Source organism: Pelmatolapia mariae, linkage group LG16_19 (genome assembly GCF_036321145.2).
Source record: "Pelmatolapia mariae isolate MD_Pm_ZW linkage group LG16_19, Pm_UMD_F_2, whole genome shotgun sequence".
Lineage (NCBI taxonomy): Eukaryota > Metazoa > Chordata > Actinopteri > Cichliformes > Cichlidae > Pelmatolapia > Pelmatolapia mariae.
The window spans coordinates 84,121-102,799 of NC_086241.1; the positions used below are offsets into that span (position 1 = coordinate 84,121).

General features: G+C 46.0%; 1 protein-coding gene across 1 annotated transcript in view; it reads right to left on the bottom strand.

Annotated features, from left to right (window-relative positions):
* LOC134644876 (kinesin heavy chain-like) overlaps positions 1-18,679 on the bottom strand; it is a 51,086-nt gene that overhangs the window by 13,434 nt on the left and 18,973 nt on the right. The window contains exons 14-25 of the mRNA XM_063498007.1: positions 18,472-18,678; positions 15,217-15,363; positions 14,947-15,135; positions 14,720-14,837; positions 14,524-14,600; positions 14,302-14,411; positions 13,998-14,099; positions 13,618-13,678; positions 9,138-9,209; positions 8,683-8,787; positions 6,079-6,295; positions 5,820-5,984 (exon numbers count right to left, since the gene is read on the bottom strand). Coding sequence (XP_063354077.1) covers positions 5,827-5,984; positions 6,079-6,295; positions 8,683-8,787; positions 9,138-9,209; positions 13,618-13,678; positions 13,998-14,099; positions 14,302-14,411; positions 14,524-14,600; positions 14,720-14,837; positions 14,947-15,135; positions 15,217-15,363; positions 18,472-18,678 — 1,563 coding nt within the window. The 3' untranslated portion in view covers positions 5,820-5,826. The remainder of the gene's footprint in view (positions 1-5,819; positions 5,985-6,078; positions 6,296-8,682; positions 8,788-9,137; positions 9,210-13,617; positions 13,679-13,997; positions 14,100-14,301; positions 14,412-14,523; positions 14,601-14,719; positions 14,838-14,946; positions 15,136-15,216; positions 15,364-18,471; position 18,679) is intronic.

The following is an 18,679-nucleotide window of genomic DNA, read 5'->3' on the forward strand; positions in this document are numbered from 1 at the left end:
GCGCCCTCAAATTGCCTACTGCTACCATCACAGTTCCGAACCCGGAAGCGCAGCAAGGAAGTTCAAAAAACTCGCTGAAAAGCCTTCAGTTGATCCAAAATGCTGCAGCAAGAGTCCTGACAGGGACTAGAAAGAGAGAGCAGATTTCTCCTGTATTGGCTTCCCTTCATTGACTCCCTGTTAAATCCAGAATTCAAAATCCTGCTCCTCACATACAAGGTCTTAAATAATCAGGCCCCATCTTATCTTAATGACCTTGTAGTACCATATCACCCTATTAGAGCACTTCGCTCTCACACTGCAGGCTTACTTGTTGTTCCTAGAGTATTTAAAAGTAGAATGGGAGGCAGAGCCTTCAGTTTTCAGGCCCCTCTTCTGTGGAACCAGCTTCCAGTTTGGATTCAGGAGACAGACACTATCTCTACTTATGCTGCAATAGGTGCCCACATAGCAAAATTGGTATGGCCCCGGATCTGGCCCACACCTGGCCCACACAATGTGCTTACACATGGCCCACATACCGCAAAGAATGATGGCCCTTTGGTGGTCCAGGTGTCAGCTTTATGTGTACCTTAATCAAGCCATGTAATAACAACATGTGCCAGAACATAATAGTGCTAAAGTCACATGACGAAACTCTGTTCAGACAGTGAATGGACTGATTCTTGTATAGCGCTTTTCTACTGTCCCGGATTACTCAAAGTGCTCTATACAACGTTGGCTACCATAGCAGTATAGTATTGCAACATGGCATTTGGGTCTTCTAATTAAAATAGGAAAATAGGAACATAAACAGTGGCATCTACGCCAGGCCTGGCCCACATCTGGATGACATACCACTTACCATGCCAGAAGTCAACCAGCAGTCCCGGCTTGATACCAGATCCGGGCCAGACCTGCTTGCTATGTGGGTGTAGGCTGCTGGGGGATTCCCATGATGCACTGGGTGTTTCTTCTTCAGTCAGCTTTTTCACTCACTATGTGTTTATACACCTCTCTGCATTTAATCATTAGTTATTATTAGTCTCTGGCTCTCTCCCACAGCATGTCTTTTATCCTGTTTTCCTCCACTCAAATATACAGGGTGGGCCATTTATATGGATACACCGTAATAACATGGGGATGGTTGGTGATATTAAAGTCCTGTTTGTGGCACATTAGTATATGTGAGGGGGCAAACTCCTCAAGATGGGTGGTGACCATGGTGGCCATTTAGAAGTCGGCCATCTTGGATACAACTTTTGTTTTTTCAATAGGAAGAGGGCCATGTGACACATCAAACTTATTGGTAATGTCACAAGAAAAACAATGGTGTGCTTGGTTTCAACGTAACTTTATTCTTTCATGAGTTATTTACAAGTTTCTCTTTGTTCACAGCCATTGACATGTCGAAGAGGTTAACACGTGAGGAGCGAATCGTAATTGTGTTGATATCTGGTGAACGCAGTAACCGGGTCATTGCAGCAGATTTCAATGCAAGACATCCTACGAGACCACCCATCTCCCATGCTACAGTTAGCAAACTGCTTGCTAAGTTTCGTGAAACTGGTTCAGTGTTGGATTTGCCAAAATGTGGACGCAAGAAAACTGTCACTAATGAAGAAACAACAGTGGCTGTCCTAGCTTCATTCAGCAAGAGCCCACAGCGTAGCACTCGCCGCATGTCACTGGAGAGTGGCATTACTCGAACATCCCTTCGGCGGATATTAGCTACTCACAAATGGCACCCTTACAAACTCCAGCTACTGCAGCATCTCAACAAGCGTCTGGACTTCTTTAAGTTGCTTGAAGACGTTTCACCTCTCATCCGAGAAGCTTCTTCAGTTCTAAGGTCAAATGGCCGAGAGTCCCAGACTTAAACCCAGTGGGAGTATCCCCCCAAAGAGGGACAAAGGACCCCCTGGTGATCCTCTAATCACATGAGCCAAGGTGTGAAAGCGGGTGTGGGACCTAATCAGCCAGGGTTTCGGGTGAGCTCATTGTGAAACCTGGCCCCACCTTGTCATGTGAATTCCTGAGGTCAGATGGCCCAGGATGTGAGTGGGCATTAAGGCGTCTGGGGAGGGAACTCAAAACTGGATTATAGATGGCAGACAGTTGGTGTCGTAAACCACCGCCTCTGTTCAAAGATGGTCGCTCACAGTGGACATAGATGGCCTCTTTCACTCCTCTTTCAAACCATCTGTCCTCTCTGTCCAAAATGTGAACATTGGCATCCTCGAAAGAGTGTCCTTTATCCTTAAGATGCAGATGGACTGCTGAGTCTTGTCCTGTGGAGGTGGCTCTTCTATGTTGCGCCATGCGCTTGTGAAGTGGCTGTTTGGTCTCTCCAATGTAGAGGTCTGGGCATTCCTCGCTGCACTGTACAGCATACACCACGTTGTTAAGTCTGTGTTTTGGAGTTTTGTCTTTCGGGTGAACCAGTTTCTGTCTGAGTGTGTTGCTGGGTCTGAAGTACACTGGAATGTCGTGCTTGGAGAAAACTCTCCTGAGTTTCTCTGATACACCGGCTACATAGGGGATGACAACGTTGTTGCGTCTGTCTTTCTTATCCTCCCTCGCTGGTGTCTGATCTTCTTTTCTGTGCCTCTTTGCTGACTTTATGAACGCCCAGTTAGGATAACCACATGTTTTGAGTGCTTCCTTTACGTGTGTGTGTTCCTTCTTTTTTCCCTCAGGCTTAGAGGGAACATGTTCTGCCCGGTGGTGTAAAGAAGTCCAGACGCTTTTCTTTGCAAACTCCTTTGACTACGATGACCTGGATGACTGAGAACCTTCACAGACATATTGCCGTACATTTTGGGAGAAACACCCTTCAACTGGTACGGGAGTATGAAAGGGAATCAAGGAAACCTTCGTTTCAACCTAAGATGCAGACAAAGCAGAGTTGTTCCTAAGAGCTTGCGCCTTGGATCCACATTCAGGGGACACAGAGCAGACTTGATTCTACAGAGAGCACAAAATCACCTTTTAAGTGAAAGGATAAGACAGGTCCATTTCACTATAGATGCCCTCCAGATCAAGATCAGCCAGACTCTGCAGGAACTGGAAACCCTTCTACCCTCTCCAATCCTAGAAGAGGTTTACAAGTTTGTGGACAAGGCTCAGCGGGCCCAACACTCTCAAGGAAAAGAAAGACAACGCAGGAAATTTCACACCTTGCTTTCAAAAACCCACACTCCTCAGTCGGAACCCACACAACTCAGAGAAGAAAACACACCTGAAGACAGTCGGGAGAAATGGGTAAAGAACTTTTCAGACCGGAATCTCACTGAACCTGAAAAGAGGGTTTTAGCCAAAGGACTCAATTTCGCCATTTCTCCGCAACAGTTGCCCATAGTGGACCTCATCACACCCACAGAAACCGCCATACGGATTAATAAATTATCACAGACAGAAGCAGAGCAAATCAGGATGAAAGTCTCAGCCACCCTCTCCAGTGCCAAAGTCCCTCCGTCCAACCTTACATTACAAGAAAAGAAGGCCGTCGCTTCCCTGAGCAAAGACCACAACATCACGATATTACCAGCGGATAAGGGAAGGTGCACCGTGGTCCTAAACACAACAGATTACCACACAAAGATCACTACTCTCCTCAGTGACAACAACACCTACGAAGCTTTAAAGCGAGACCCCACAAGCAGCTACAAAAAGAAAGTTATAGCTTGCCTTCAAGACCTTGAAAAGGACAAAATCATTGACCGCATTACATATCACCGCCTTTATCCAGGGGATGCCATACCCTGCATTTATGGACTTCCTAAAATCCACAAGGAAGGGGTCCCACTCAGACCCATAGTCAGTAGCATAAACTCAGCCACTTATAACATTGCGAAACACCTTGCTACCATCCTTGCACCTCTCGTGGGGAACACCCCACACCACATCAAGAACTCCACCGACTTCACCGACAAGGTCCAGAAACTGACCCTGGATCCAGATGAAACCATGGTGTCCTTTGCTGTAGTCTCTCTCTTCACTTGCATACCCACCACGGAAGCAGTAGAGACTGTCAGAAAACGACTACAAGAAAACAGCTCCTTGGAAGACAGGACCAACTTCACACCCGATCAGACCTGCACACTGTTAGACCTCTGCCTTACCACAACATACTTCAAATACAACGAAGGCTTCTACAGACAAAAACATGGCTGTGCCATGGGCTCCCCCGTGTCACCTATTGTAGCCAACCTTTACATGGAGGAAGTGGAAAGGAAGGTTCTTGGCTCTTTCAAAGAAAGAGTACCCAGCCACTGGTACAGATATGTAGACGACACCTGGGTCGAAATCAAGACACAAGAAGTGGAATCCTTCACTGCGCACAATAACGCTGTGGATAAAAACATCAAGTTCACCAGGGAAGACACAAAGGATAACTGTTTGCCTTTCCTGGACTGCGCCGTGCACATTGAAGAGAATGGCAACCTCAACATCGAAGTTTACCGGAAGCCCACACACACGGACCAGTACCTCCTCTTTGACTCCCATCACCCTCTGGAACACAAACTTGGAGTAATCAGGACCCTACACCACCGAGCAGAACATGTTCCCTCTAAGCCTGAGGGAAAAAAGAAGGAACACACACACGTAAAGGAAGCACTCAAAACATGTGGTTATCCTAACTGGGCGTTCATAAAGTCAGCAAAGAGGCACAGAAAAGAAGATCAGACACCAGCGAGGGAGGATAAGAAAGACAGACGCAACAACGTTGTCATCCCCTATGTAGCCGGTGTATCAGAGAAACTCAGCAGAGTTTTCTCCAAGCACGACATCCCAGTGTACTTCAGACCCAGCAACACACTCAGACAGAAACTGGTTCACCCGAAAGACAAAACTCCAAAACACAGACTTAACAACGTGGTGTATGCTGTACAGTGCAGCGAGGAATGCCCAGACCTCTACATTGGAGAGACCAAACAGCCACTTCACAAGCGCACAACATAGAAGAGCCACCTCCACAGGACAAGACTCAGCAGTCCATCTGCATCTTAAGGTCAAAGGTCACTCTTTCGAGGATGCCAATGTTCACATTTTGGACAGAGAGGACAGATGGTTTGAAAGAGGAGTGAAAGAGGCCATCTATGTCCACTGTGAGCGACCATCTTTGAACAGAGGCGGTGGTTTACGACACCAACTGTCTGCCATCTATAATCCAGTTTTGAGTTCCCTCCCCAGACGCCTTAATGCCCACTCACATCCTGGGCCATCTGACCTCAGGAATTCACATGACAAGGTGGGGCCAGGTTTCACAATGAGCTCACCCGAAACCCTGGCTGATTAGGTCCCACACCCGCTTTCACACCTTGGCTCATGTGATTAGAGGATCACCAGGGGGTCCTTTGTCCCTCTTTGGGGGGACACTCCCACTGGGTTTAAATCTGGGACTCTCGGCCATTTGACCTTAGAACTGAAGAAGCTTCTCGGATGAGAGGTGAAACGTCTTCAAGCAACTCAAAGAAGTCCAGACGCTTTTCTTTGCAAACTCCTTTGACGACGTCACATTTTCAATCTCTATTGAAAAAACAAAAGTTGTATCCAAGATGGCCGACTTCTAAATGGCCACCATGGTCACCACCCATCTTGAGGAGTTTGCCCCCTCACATATACTAATGTGCCACAAACAGGACTTTAATATCACCAACCATCCCCATGTTATTACGGTGTATCCATATAAATGGCCCACCCTGTAGAAAAGCTCCCAAGGATTTTATTTAATGAGCTGTAATAAAACACATCAGTTTGACAAGCAGTGCTGACAGAAATAAAGTTGTGGCTGAAGCTTTGTAGTTGTGTGCCATGGTTTCTGAGGTGTGACTCACCTGGAGCCTACTTGCTGCTGCTCTGGTGGAGATGTTGCTGAGGTTGCTGTCGGGGGGGTTGGTGTCGTGGGCTGGACCCTGCACCCCCTCCTCTGATGGTCGGTCGGATAGCATGGGAGAAGGACGGATTCTGATGGTGCTGATGACCGGCTCTTATTGGCTTGGCTATATGAATGCAGGTAACAGGTGAGTTTAGGTAATGACAAACAGCCTATCACATCACATATCAGACTTGGCCTGTTTTAAGTTATCTTCTCACCAATCTGAGCCGAGTGTCCTTTCCTGAACAGGTTTTTGGACCGCACGGCCTCTTTGATGCGGTCAACTTCCTGTTGGTAGCGTTTGCGATCCCTCACGGCTGACTCTTTTGCATTTTTCAGAGCAGTTTCCAGAGCTTTCACTCGCTCCGCTGTCGCCCGAAGACGCTTCTCCAATTTGGGCAGCTCACAGCGGAGCTCAGCGTTATCCCGAACCAGCTGAAGGAAACAGCTACTGTCAGTTATGTGACTTGAAAGCGTGTTTGTTTATCCACCTTGAGGAATCCCCAGTAAAACACTTCTTTCTTTAATTATTATTTATTAAAGCAGGCGATGAATGATTACATGTTATCATGTACATGGATCCCTTTTGTTCAGAAGACCACAGGCTGTAAAGTTGCAGATCAGAGTTCCTCAACTTATCAGTATACAAAGTTTTATATGCATCTATCTGATTGATTAAAACTGATGGGGAGAAATCATAGTTTACACTTAATTCTCCCTTCGTCAGTGCCCCAGGCTGTTCCCAGCCTCTCAGCAGTCCGCCTTGTCCAATCCAGGGGAGCAGCACCTACAAACTCTGCTAAACGTGTACTAAGTGCTTTTCCCTATTCTCTCACCTTTCACCTAACAGCCTGTTGTCTTAGTGACCGTGAAAGCAACCCTGACTGAGACGCCAGATGTTGTCTTGTCTCAAGCGGTCGCAAATGCAGTGTTGGGCAAGTTACTTTGAAAAAGTAATTAATTATAGTTACTAGTTACTTCTTCAAAAAAGTAACTTAGTTAGTAACTGAGTTACAAGATTCTAAAAGTAATTAATTACTTGAAAAGTAACTATTGCATTACTTTAAAAAAAAATGTTTAACCCTCTGGGGTCCAGGGTATAATTGGCCATTTTTAACTACTTTTGATTTCGCTCTACATTTCACCTTTAAAAACGATTTACTTTGTTTGGTATCATTCTTTTCAGCACAACCTCACGTGTCTGAATTTACAGTTATGTTTTCATTTTGACTGTATTAACACAACTGATCTAAAATCAGACAAAAAACATAAAATCCGAGTAGAAAGTTATATGTTTTACTGTAACAACCACAAACATGTTTATTGAATCATATTTCATAACTTTAAATGCAAATATAAATTGTCAGTGTTAAAATCCTATGCACAAGTTTTCCAAACAACAAAGTTATTTGCAGCCATTTACCTTTTACCCCTTTTTAAAATAACCATTTCAAACTGTTTACAGAACAATCAGCTATTCTTCAATAAGATGCCACAAATTATTTGTGCCACTCCAAAACAATAATTTCTGTCCACTATAAAGGAGAACATCACAGCTGATACCTGCAGGTCTGACAGCAGCAGGTGTATCACTCCTGTTTCTACCTGGAGACAGCAGTCGCCTCATTGCTCTGACACACAACACAAAACTATCCACAACACTACACACTAACTACACAAGACAACACATTAACTACACACTCCAAACACGCTAAACGTCACAAATCTCTCACATCTCAAAACTCGCTCTCTCTCTTTTTCTGCTCTCTCTCTCTCGCCGTCACTCCTAAATCTTCCCCCTCTTCCTAAACAACCAAATGTCATATTGCCATATCATTTTTTGATTGGTCGACATGGTGCATTTTTCCACCAACAGGAACGGGCTGTTTTTTGTTTTGGTTTTTTTGGTCATAAGCAGAGAGTGCTTGCTGCGCTGTCCTTAGACAGTAAACGCAACGAAGCTATTGAGGAAAAAACACGTATATATTGTTTATCATGACTCTGGTTTTACGTGGCCTATCAACACAATTTAAAAGCTGGTATATATCACCTTGTTGCTTTGTCATCTTGAAGTGGTCATGTGATTGGCTTACCACGACTACTTTATTCTTCCTCAGTCAAACAGCAGCACTCCTGCGATTGTTTTGCCCCCTGAGCTCCAGGTGTTTTGCCAAAAAGTGATCGTCGGGCAGAAAGTGATTGCCGTCCGCTGGAGCGCGCGGAGCTGCTTAAAGCTGTAGCGCCCAGATTACTTACAGCTACTTCCGTGCAACTGATATAAGATGCTGTAAGCTGAACACAGCTTCAACCGTCTGTTTATTGAAAAATAGTAATGGGCCGCATTTTCTTGTTAGTAACGGTAACGGCGTTACGATAGGAATAGTAATTAGTTAGATTACTCGTTACTGAAAAAAGTAACGCCGTTAGTAACACTGTTATTCCCATCACTGCCCAAGTCTCCACCTTATCATAGGACTTAGTGTCCCTTCACCTGGAAGCTTCTACACTGTCTACACGTCTAAATTCTTAGGCTTTTATGCACTATTATACCTGAGAGACTGCTTCTCATTCACATGGTCACACAGAGGATCACAGCTGGAGACACAAGCTTCACTGCAGGATCTGTACTCTGTCATATTTCAAGAAATAATTGCCAACAAACACAACATCACCAAACATCCAATCACAGAGCGACCTGTCAATGACAGACCCGCACTAAAGATCCTGGTTTTAAAAACTGAAACACACACTTCCAATGGGGGAGACACCAGTTGAGGGTGACCCTGTGGGTAGGGCTTAGAGACTAGGTGAGAATCACTTACCTGTTTGTGGACCCTGCTGAGCTGCTCCAAGTTATTTTCTAAGAAGACGATCCTCTGTCTCTGAGCCAAACTGCCACCAGCCTCATCGCTGTCATTCTCTGAACTCTGATCATGACAATAACACATGAGACTTTATCACTGAACAGACAAACAGACACACACACACACACACACACACACACACACACACACACACACACAATGATCCCTAAAACTCCTCACAAAATGGACTGAGGCAGATCAGCTAGGTTAACGTCAGTGGAAATGCAATGTCGCAATGGCACTCTTTAAACTTTATTAAATTTGAATGAAAATAAGCTGGAAAATGATAAATGAGCTTATTGTAAACCTGGAGCAGCGACAGCATTCAAAGCAGGAAGTGACATCAGCGATTGTGTGAAGAATCAAAGCTCTGCTGCTCTGAATCTCAAAGTAAAGCTACTTTTTATTCTTACATTCTTGATTCGAGCTCCGATGTCGTCGATGAAGAGTTTGCGAAGGTTGTTGAGCATCTGCAGCTCTTTGGCCTGTTGGAGGAAACAGAGACTCAGCTGGTCTCACATCAGCAGTAAGAGATTTTGGACTTTATCATTTTGCTTCTGTACATCATCACAGAGGAAACCAAGCATCCAGCATGTGACTGAAGAGTAGACTTATACCAGTATACCCAGGAACTAAACACTACTCACCCTCTGCACAGCAGCACCATTTGTGGTGAGGTCTGTGTGGTGATCTTTGCCGGGCCTCCTGAAATCACTCTCTCTTTCATTTTTTCCACACTGATGGTGACTTTTGGATCTACACCTGACTTCAAGCTGCTTCATGTCCATTCTGTAAACGGACTAAACACCGTAACTGATGGGACCGACCACTGACATGTCATCTGGAAATGTTACAATGTGGTTGTTGCTGGATCTGACTGTAAAGTCATGTGTAAACAGTCTAAACAGCAATGAGCTCAGGACACGCTCCTGAGGTGTACTGACTGAGATGGTTTTTCATCTGTGGCTGCCATTTTGAATTCAAAATCCTGCTCCTCACATACAAGGTCTTAAATAATCAGGCCCCATCTTATCTTAATGACCTTGTAGTACCATATCACCCTATTAGAGCACTTGGCTCTCACACTGCAGGCTTACTTGTTGTTCCTAGAGTATTTAAAAGTAGAATGGGAGGCAGAGCCTTCAGTTTTCAGGCCCCTCTTCTGTGGAACCAGCTTCCAGTTTGGATTCAGGAGACAGACACTATCTCTACTTTTAAGATTAGGCTTCAAACAATTCAATTCAGGATGCAGAACTCATGACTGTGAAATGTCTCCCATTCTATTCACCTTGTCAGTTTTTGGAGATTTTTGTCATAGCAGCCTACATAGCACCGCATGCTAATGCTAACAACGCACTGAAGGAGCTACACAATAACATCAGCTCGCTTCAGAATAAGCACCTGGAAGGTTTTTAGGTAGTGGCTGGGGATTTTAACCACTTGAACCTGACAGACATCTTACCAAGGTTTTATCAGCATGTCACCATACCGACACGGGGAAATAACACGCTGGACCGTGTTTACACCAACATGCGAGATGCATACAGAGCAGTACCCCGCCCCCACCTCAGCCTCTCCGACCACATCTGTATTATGCTGGTCTCTGCCTACCATCCCCCACTACGACGCTCCAAACCACGCTCCAGACCATCACTGTGTGCCCCAGTGACGGTGACTCTGCACAGGGTGTGGCCACTTGCCCCTCCCTTCCTTCCCTCCCCATCTCCAGCTGCCTCCCTCGTCCCGCTCCACCACAATCACCCACACATGCAGGGCCTTGGGGTGCGGGTGTATCACCAGGGTGCAGGGGAGGCATCCCCCCCTCTGTCCCCTTCTGGCCGCCTGTGCCTCAATTTTATCCCACAACTTAGACATTCACATTACTCACACTCTCATAACACAAACATATAGGACCTTGGGGGTGGGCACGCTACACGGCATCCAGAAGACCATCAGGGTGTACAACCTCACCGCTGGCGTCATTGCCCACCTCTCAATTTTAAATACACGTAGACATTGAGGGCTATCAGGAGGGGCTATACGCTTACCTGCTGCTCTCTGGCAGGTAGCTCCATGCCCTCCTGGGTTTTAAATGCACCTTAGAACACACATGCATCAACACTACATATGAGCGGGCGGAGGGAGGTTTGGAGTCTTCACACATCCCCGTTCTCTGTTGCCTGTTGGGGTGGGGGGGCTGGGAGGAGGAGTTGGCCGTCTGATTGGGGTCTGGAATGTGGGGCCTCCCTGCTGCTGCGGAGTCAGGGCAGGCCTATCTCCCCCCACCACTTCCCCTGCCAGTGGCAGATGCCCTCAGACATCGGTGCGTTGGTGGTTCTTTGTGTCCGGGTACCCACCGGCTCACTCCTGGTGGCTGCTTGTCGGGGCCTGGAGCCTGGGGCTCGCTCGGGCCCCTTCGGGGGTGGGGTGCCCTCGGCCTCTCGGCCTGGGGCTCGGTCACTCTGGCACAGCTGGCTGCCGGCGGAGCTCACAGGCACGTCACTGCAACCCCCCCTGGCTTCTGCTCCGCGGCTGCTGAGTGACCCCTCATCTGGGGCTCTCCTCAGCTCTTTCTGGGATAGTGGCACGGCTGCCCCTCTGTTGGTCTTCCTTGGTCTCTTGTGCTCTGAGGGTCTCTGGATGTCTGGAGTTTTGATCTCCTCCATACCTGCTTCATGCCCTGGAGGACGGGGCTGTGGCCCCCCACACCCTCTAGCAGATCATTACATGAAGGAACCTTTTAAAAACAAGCGCGTCCATGCTCACAGGTGTACACACGGGTGCTCACACACACAAACTACACCCTTTTTGGCTCCTACCTCAAAGCACACTGTGCGCTGTCGATCTTACGTGCTGCACAATAATGTTTAGTATTTACTGTTATATTCACATAGATCATCGCGATGATGTTGTTTATTATATTGCTCTCTTTTTTGCTTGTTTTCTCTTTTTTCTTTCTCAACAGGTGATCCAGGTGATTGATAGATGTATTTTTTGTCTGTTTGTTTTGTTGGTTTTTGTTTTTTGCCCTTTATCACCGTTCCTCTTCCCCACTGTTTTTCTTTCCCTCTTTCTTTCTCCCTTTTCTTTCCCCCAGTCATGTCTGTCCCGTATTTAGCAAGTGAAAATAAAATAAAAAAAACAATAAAAGCAAAGGTGAATCAAATAGACCAATACGGCAAGGCCGGGATGGTCCATTTGGTAAAGTGAATCTGTTTGGCATCTTTCTTTGCCTTTAGACAATAATTCTGATGGCAAAAGAACCAAACGGGACAGGCAAAAAAAAAAAAAAGAAAGAAGAAGAAGTCTGTGCCCTGCTGAAAGCCGCCTTCAGGTCTGGTGACGCACAGGAACTCAGGAGGGCTAGAAGAGAAATGACTGCAGGCGTCACGAGAGTCAAAGCCACATACGCACAGGAGATAGACGGTTATTTTTCTTCCCAGGATCCACGCAGTATGTGGAGGAGTAAGTGCATCACTGACTACAAAACTAGGGATACACAATGGCCCAGGGATCCTTCTCTGCCTGAGGCTCTCGACCGGTTCTACGCCCGCTTTGAGGACCCTAACACGAGGACCCTGTGCTAAGTCCCCTCCTGTTCACACTGCTCACCCAACCATCCAGGCTGTCATATTGTAAGGTTTGCAGCTGTGGTTGGTTGCATCACAAACAATGATGAGACCGGCTACAGGAAGGAGGTGGAACACTTGCAGGACTGGTGCAGGAAAAACAATCTCTGCTTAAATGAGAAGAAGACGAAGGAGATGATTGTGGACTTCAGGAGAGGAAGACACACACACACACCCCTGCATGTCAGAGGATCTGCAGTCGAAGTAGTACCCAGCTACAAGTACCTGGGTATGTACCTAGATAGCAACCTCACCTGGAAAAACACTTCCAGCCTGATCACGAAGGCTCACCAGAGGCTCTACTTCCCAGTGGCAGTGGAAGTATCTGTGCCTTTTGTTAACCCTAAACTGTGCATAGACGTTGTTCAGTTTATCTGGTAGAGAGCGGTCGAAATGTCTTATCATCAAGGAGGGGGGCTTTGTAGTCACTAATCTGCGTAAACAGACTGCAGAGTCCTGGCCTGACGAGGTAGCTCTTCTGTGTTGTGCCATCCGCTTCGCCAGAGGTTGTTTGGTTTCCCCGATGTATAAATCCTGGCAATACTCCTGGCACTTAACAGCGTACACTATGTTACTCTGTTTGTGTCGGGGGACCCGATCCTTGGGGTGGACCAGTTTTTGGCGCAACATGTTTTAGGGTTTAAAAGCCACAGAGACCCGGTGTTTAGAAAAAATGCGTCTCAACTGTTCCGATACTCCTGACACATATGGGATCACTACAGGTTTTCTGTTAGGCAGCGGTTGTCCTTCTCTCCTGGATCGGGTGGAGCTTTCTTTTGGCGCCTCCCCAGCTTTGACAAAAGTCCAGCTGGGATAACCACATTTACTCAGGGCCTTCTTGATGTGATGTTCTTCTGCCTCCCTGGCTGCTGTGTCTGTGGGGATGGTGTTCGCTCTGTGTTGTAGCGTCCTGATGACGACATGAAATTGAAAAATTGAATTGGAGGCCCTTAATTGAAGAGCTTATTTGCAGACTTTCAGGAGTAATCCTTTATACAGCACCAAATCACAACAACAGTCGCCTCAAGGCGCTTTATCTTGTAATGTAGACCTACAATAATACATGAAGAGAAGATAAACAGAATCAACTTTTTAGGATTTCCTTACCTGGAAGATTGAGCACGCATTTCAACAGTTCATATAAAATTTTAGTTGAATTGAAAATCTGCACTTCAGTCACAGATTGATGCAACACCCACTGTGGTGCTGCACAGAAGCACTTCTGGATCCAGGGCATCTATGCAGTGAAAATATAATCTCATACCACCGTCTCCTCCAGACCCTTCAGGTCTTCTTTAGCTTGTTCTCTCTTCTCGTTCACAAACCTGAAGACACAAGCAGAGTTTAGTTTAGTTGAGCTGAACTCCGTTTACACCCACTGCCTGTTAATGTGAGTTCACTGATTGGTCAGAGAAACGGTAGGTGGAAGCAGAAGGAGGCGACATGATACGATGATGTCATCTGAGCGCCGCAGGAGTTTAAATGAGAAAAATAACATGATAAATAAATATGTGTTTTCTGTCTGACACACTTAGACGTCACAGGTTATATCGTGAACTGAATGTGGACACAACCATGTCTGATGGCGCTAAAACCTCAATCACGATGTTTGAGGCGACTGCAAGAACAGAGGGACAGACGTACATGAGCTTTTGAAGCTTCTGGTCTTTGTTCTGATCCTCTGCTCTCAGTTTGTCCAAGTCAGACTGAAGCTTCCTATTTTCCAGCTGCAGAGCCTGGTTCACGCTGAAAGAAACAAAGAAGCTGGAAACAGCCGGCTCAACACTCTGACAAAACACATGCTTGAAGCAAAAATCTGACCAATAACAAATCTCTTTAAAATGAACGATGTGACTGAACCCAGAACAGCTGAGAAGAGTCTGAGAGCAGCTCAATCACTCAGTAATCAGTAATATCAATAATCAATCAATAATAATCAATAACTCACTCTTTGAGTCGGTCGACGTCTCTGTGTTTCTGATCGATCTCATCGCGGAGTCGACTCAGCTGTTTGTGATGAACCTCCCGGTGGTTCTCCATCTGTTCCTCCAGTGTTCTCTACAGAACACACAGCGACACTTCCATCACCTCTATCACTGATTTACCTTTGACAGACCTGCCTCACTTCCTGATTGTTACTTTGCTCGCAGTGACATCACGCCATGTTTACCTTCATCTCCACAACATCCTTCAGCTGGCTCATGTGTTCTTTCTCTTTGTCCATCACTGTCAGCTCGTGCATTTGACCTGCTCACACACAAACACAGAGTCTCTTATTGTTTCTACCTGTTCACCTGTGATGGATTTTTAAAAATACCTGTTAGCCAATCAGAGTTTACTGTTTCCTGTAACCATGGCAGTATTACCTTGAGCGCGGAGCTTGGCGACCTCCTCCATCAGAGCATCCTGACTCTCCTCCAGCTGCCTCTTCTTCTGTTCCACCTTCTGGAGGTCATCGGTGAGAGACCCCAGCTTTGCCCGGAGCTGCACAAGCAGACACACAAACAACTCACACAGGTGAGTTTATCATCACACCTGCTCAGACAGGCTGTGTGTGTGTGTGTCTCTCTGTCTCAGTTTGTATTTGTCTCACCTGCGACACGAGCAGCTGGCACGTGCTCAGCTCCTTCTCATTCGCCTTCATCTTGCAGGTGTTTTCTGTCAGGTTGACCTCCAACTGTTTGCTGCGGTTCACCAGAGATTTGACTTCAGACTTCATCTTACTGATGTAGAGTCGGGCGGATGTGAACTCTTCCTCCATCACTCCACTCACTTCAGTCATCTGAAGAGACAGAATCAGAGTTTGTTTTCAGACACATGAAAAGTAGAAGTAGATGAGAAGAAGAACTAGTTTGAGGCTCACAGCTTTGAGCTCGGTGGTCCCGAGAACACTGCCGATCTCACTGAGGTCTCTGAGCAGCAAACTGACGATCTCCGCTGACCTCCTCTTATGATGAGAGCTGAGCTCCTGCAGGGAGAACAGCTCCCTCTGAACAGCCTCCAGACTGACCTGGAAACACAGCAGGCTCATTACACATCCATCCATCCAAAAATCCATCTAAACATCCATCCATCCAAACATACATACATACAGTCAGGTCCATAAATATTGGGACATCGACACAATTCTAACATTTTTGGCTCTATACACCACCACAATGGATTCCAAATGAAACGAACAAGACATGCTTTAACTGCAGAGTGTCAGCTTTTATTTGAGGGTATTTACATCCAAATCAGGTGAACGGTGTAGGAATTACAACAGTTTGCAAATGTGCCTCCCACTTCTTGAGGGACCAAAAGTAATGGGACAGAATAAGAACCATAAATCAAACATTCATTTTTTAATACTTGGTTGCAAATCCTTTACAGTCAATCACAGCCTGAAGTCTGGAACACATAGACATCACCAGACGCCGGGTTTCATCCCTGGTGATGCTCTGCCAGGCCTCTACTGCAACAGTCTTCAGTTCCTGCTTGTTCTTGGGGCATTTTCCCTTCAGTTTTGTCTTCAGCAAGTGAAATACATGCTCAATCGGATTCAGGTCAGGTGATTGACTTGGCCATTGCAAAACAGTCCACTTCTTTCCCTTCAAAAACTCTGCAGTATGCTTTGGGTCGTTGTCCACCTGCACTGTGAAGCGCCGTCCAATGAGTTTTGAAGCATTTGTCTGAATATGAGCAGATAATATTGCCCGAAACACTTCAGAATTCATCGTGCTGCTTTTGTCAGCAGTCACATCATCAATAAATACAAGAGAACCAGTTCCACTGGCAGCCATACATGCCCACGCCATGACACTTCCACCCCAATGCTTCACTGATGAGGTGGTATGCTTAGGATCATGAGCAGTTCCTTTCCTTCTCCATACTCTTCTCTTCCCATCACTCTGGTACAAGTTGATGTTGGTCTCATCTGTCCATAGGATGTTGTTCCAGAACTGTGACGGCTTTTTCAGATGTCGTTTGGCAAACTCTAATCTGGCCTGCCTGTTTTTGGGGCTCACCAAAGGTTTACATCTTGTGGTGAACCCTCTGTATTCACACTGGTGGAGTCTTCTCTTGATTGTTGACTCTGACGCACATACACCTGCCTCCTAGAGAGTGTTCTTGATCTGGCCAACTGTTGTGAAGGGTGTTTTCTTCACCAGGGAAAGGATTCTTTGGTCATCCACCACAGTTGTGTCCCGTGGTCTTCCTAGTTTTTTGGTGTTGCTGAGCTCACCAGTGCGTTCCTTCTTTTTGGGAATGTTCTAAACAGTTGTTTTGGCCACGCCTGATGTTTTTGCAATCTCTCTGATGGGTTTGTTTTGTTTTTTTCAGCCTAATGATGGCTTGCTTCACTGGTAGTGACAGCTCTTTGGATCTCATCCTGGCAGTTGACAGCAACAGGTTCAAAAAGCAAACAGCACACTTGAAATGAACTCTGGACCTTTTATTTGTTCATTGTAATTGGGGTAATGAGGGAATAACACACACCTGGCCATGGAACAGCTGGGAAGCCAATTGTCCCATTACTTTTGGTCCCTTAAGAAGTGGGAGGCACATATACAAACTGTCATAATTCCTATACTGTTCACCTGATTTGGATGTAAATACCCTCAAATAAAAGCTGACACTCTGCAGTTAAAGCATGTCTTGTTCGTTTCATTTGGAATCCATTGTGGTTGTGTATAGAGCCAAAAATGTTAGAATTGTGTCGATGTCCCAATATTTATGGACCTGACTGTACATACATACATACATCCAAACATCCATCCACCCACCCATCCAAACATCCATCCATCCAAACATCCATCCATCCATCCATCTAAACATCCATCCATCCATCTAAACATCCATCCATCCAAACATACATCCAAACATCCATCCACCCACCCATCCAAAAATCCATCCATCCAAACATCCATCCATCCAAAAATCCATCCCTCCAAAAATCCATCCATCCAAACATCAATCCATCCCTCCAAACATCCATCCATCCATCCAAACATACATACATACATCCATCCAGACATCCATCCACCCACCCATCCAAACATCCATCCATTCATCCAAACATCCATCCATCCATCCAAACATCCATCCATCCATCCATCCAAACATCCATCCATCCATCCATCCAAACAATCCATCCAAGTATCCATCCATCCATCCAAACATCCATCCATTCATCCAAACATCCAAACATCCATCCATTCATCCAAAAATCCATCCATCCATCCAAACATACATCCATTCATCCAAACATCCATCCATCCATCCAAACATCCATCCATTCATCCAAAAATCCATCCAGCCATCCAAACATCCATCCATTCATCCAAACATCCATCCATTCATCCAAAAATCCATCCATCCATCCAAACATACATCCATTCATCCAAACATCCATCCATTCATCCAAACATCCAGCCATCCATCCATCCATAAATCCATCCATCCATCCAAACATCCATCCAAGTATCCATCATCCATCCAAAAATCCATCCATCCATCCAAACATCCATCCAAGTATCCATCCATTCATCAAAAATCCATCCATCCATCCATCCAAACATACATACATCCATCCATCCAAACATCATTCCACCAACCCATCCAAAAATCCATCCATCCAAACATCCATCCATCCAAACATCCATCCAAACATCCATCCCTCCAAACAACCATCCATCCAAAAATCCATCCACCCACCCATCCAAACATCCATCCATCCAAAAATCCATCCATCCAAAAATCCATCCAAACATCCATCCATCCAAAAATCCATCCATCCATCCAAACATCCATCCATTCATCCAAAAATCCATCCATCCATCCAAACATCAATCCATTCATCCAAACATCCATCCATCCATCCATCCACCCATCCATCCAAGCATCCATCCATCCATCCAAGCGTCCATCCATCCATCCCCATCCATCGAAACATCAATCCATTCATCCAAACATCCATCCATCCATCCATCCAAACATCCAAAACTCCATCCATTCATCCATCCAAACATCCATCCATCCATTCATCCATCCATCCAAGTATCCATCCAAACATCCATCAATCATCCATCCATGCATCCATCCAAACATTCATCCATCTCTCTGACTGTGGACTCACAGTTTTGTGAGCGAGCTCGTCGTTCAGCTGTTCATTGCAGCGGTTCTTATTCTCCACCTCCTGACTCTTGTGGTCATAGTTGACAGCCAGCTCCTCCAGCGCCTGCAACACCTCTTTCACCTCCTCTTTAGCTGAATCGCTTTCCCTCTGCAGGCGGGACAGCTCCTCCTGCAGCCGCTCATAGTCCTGGCGGATAGATGCCAGCAGC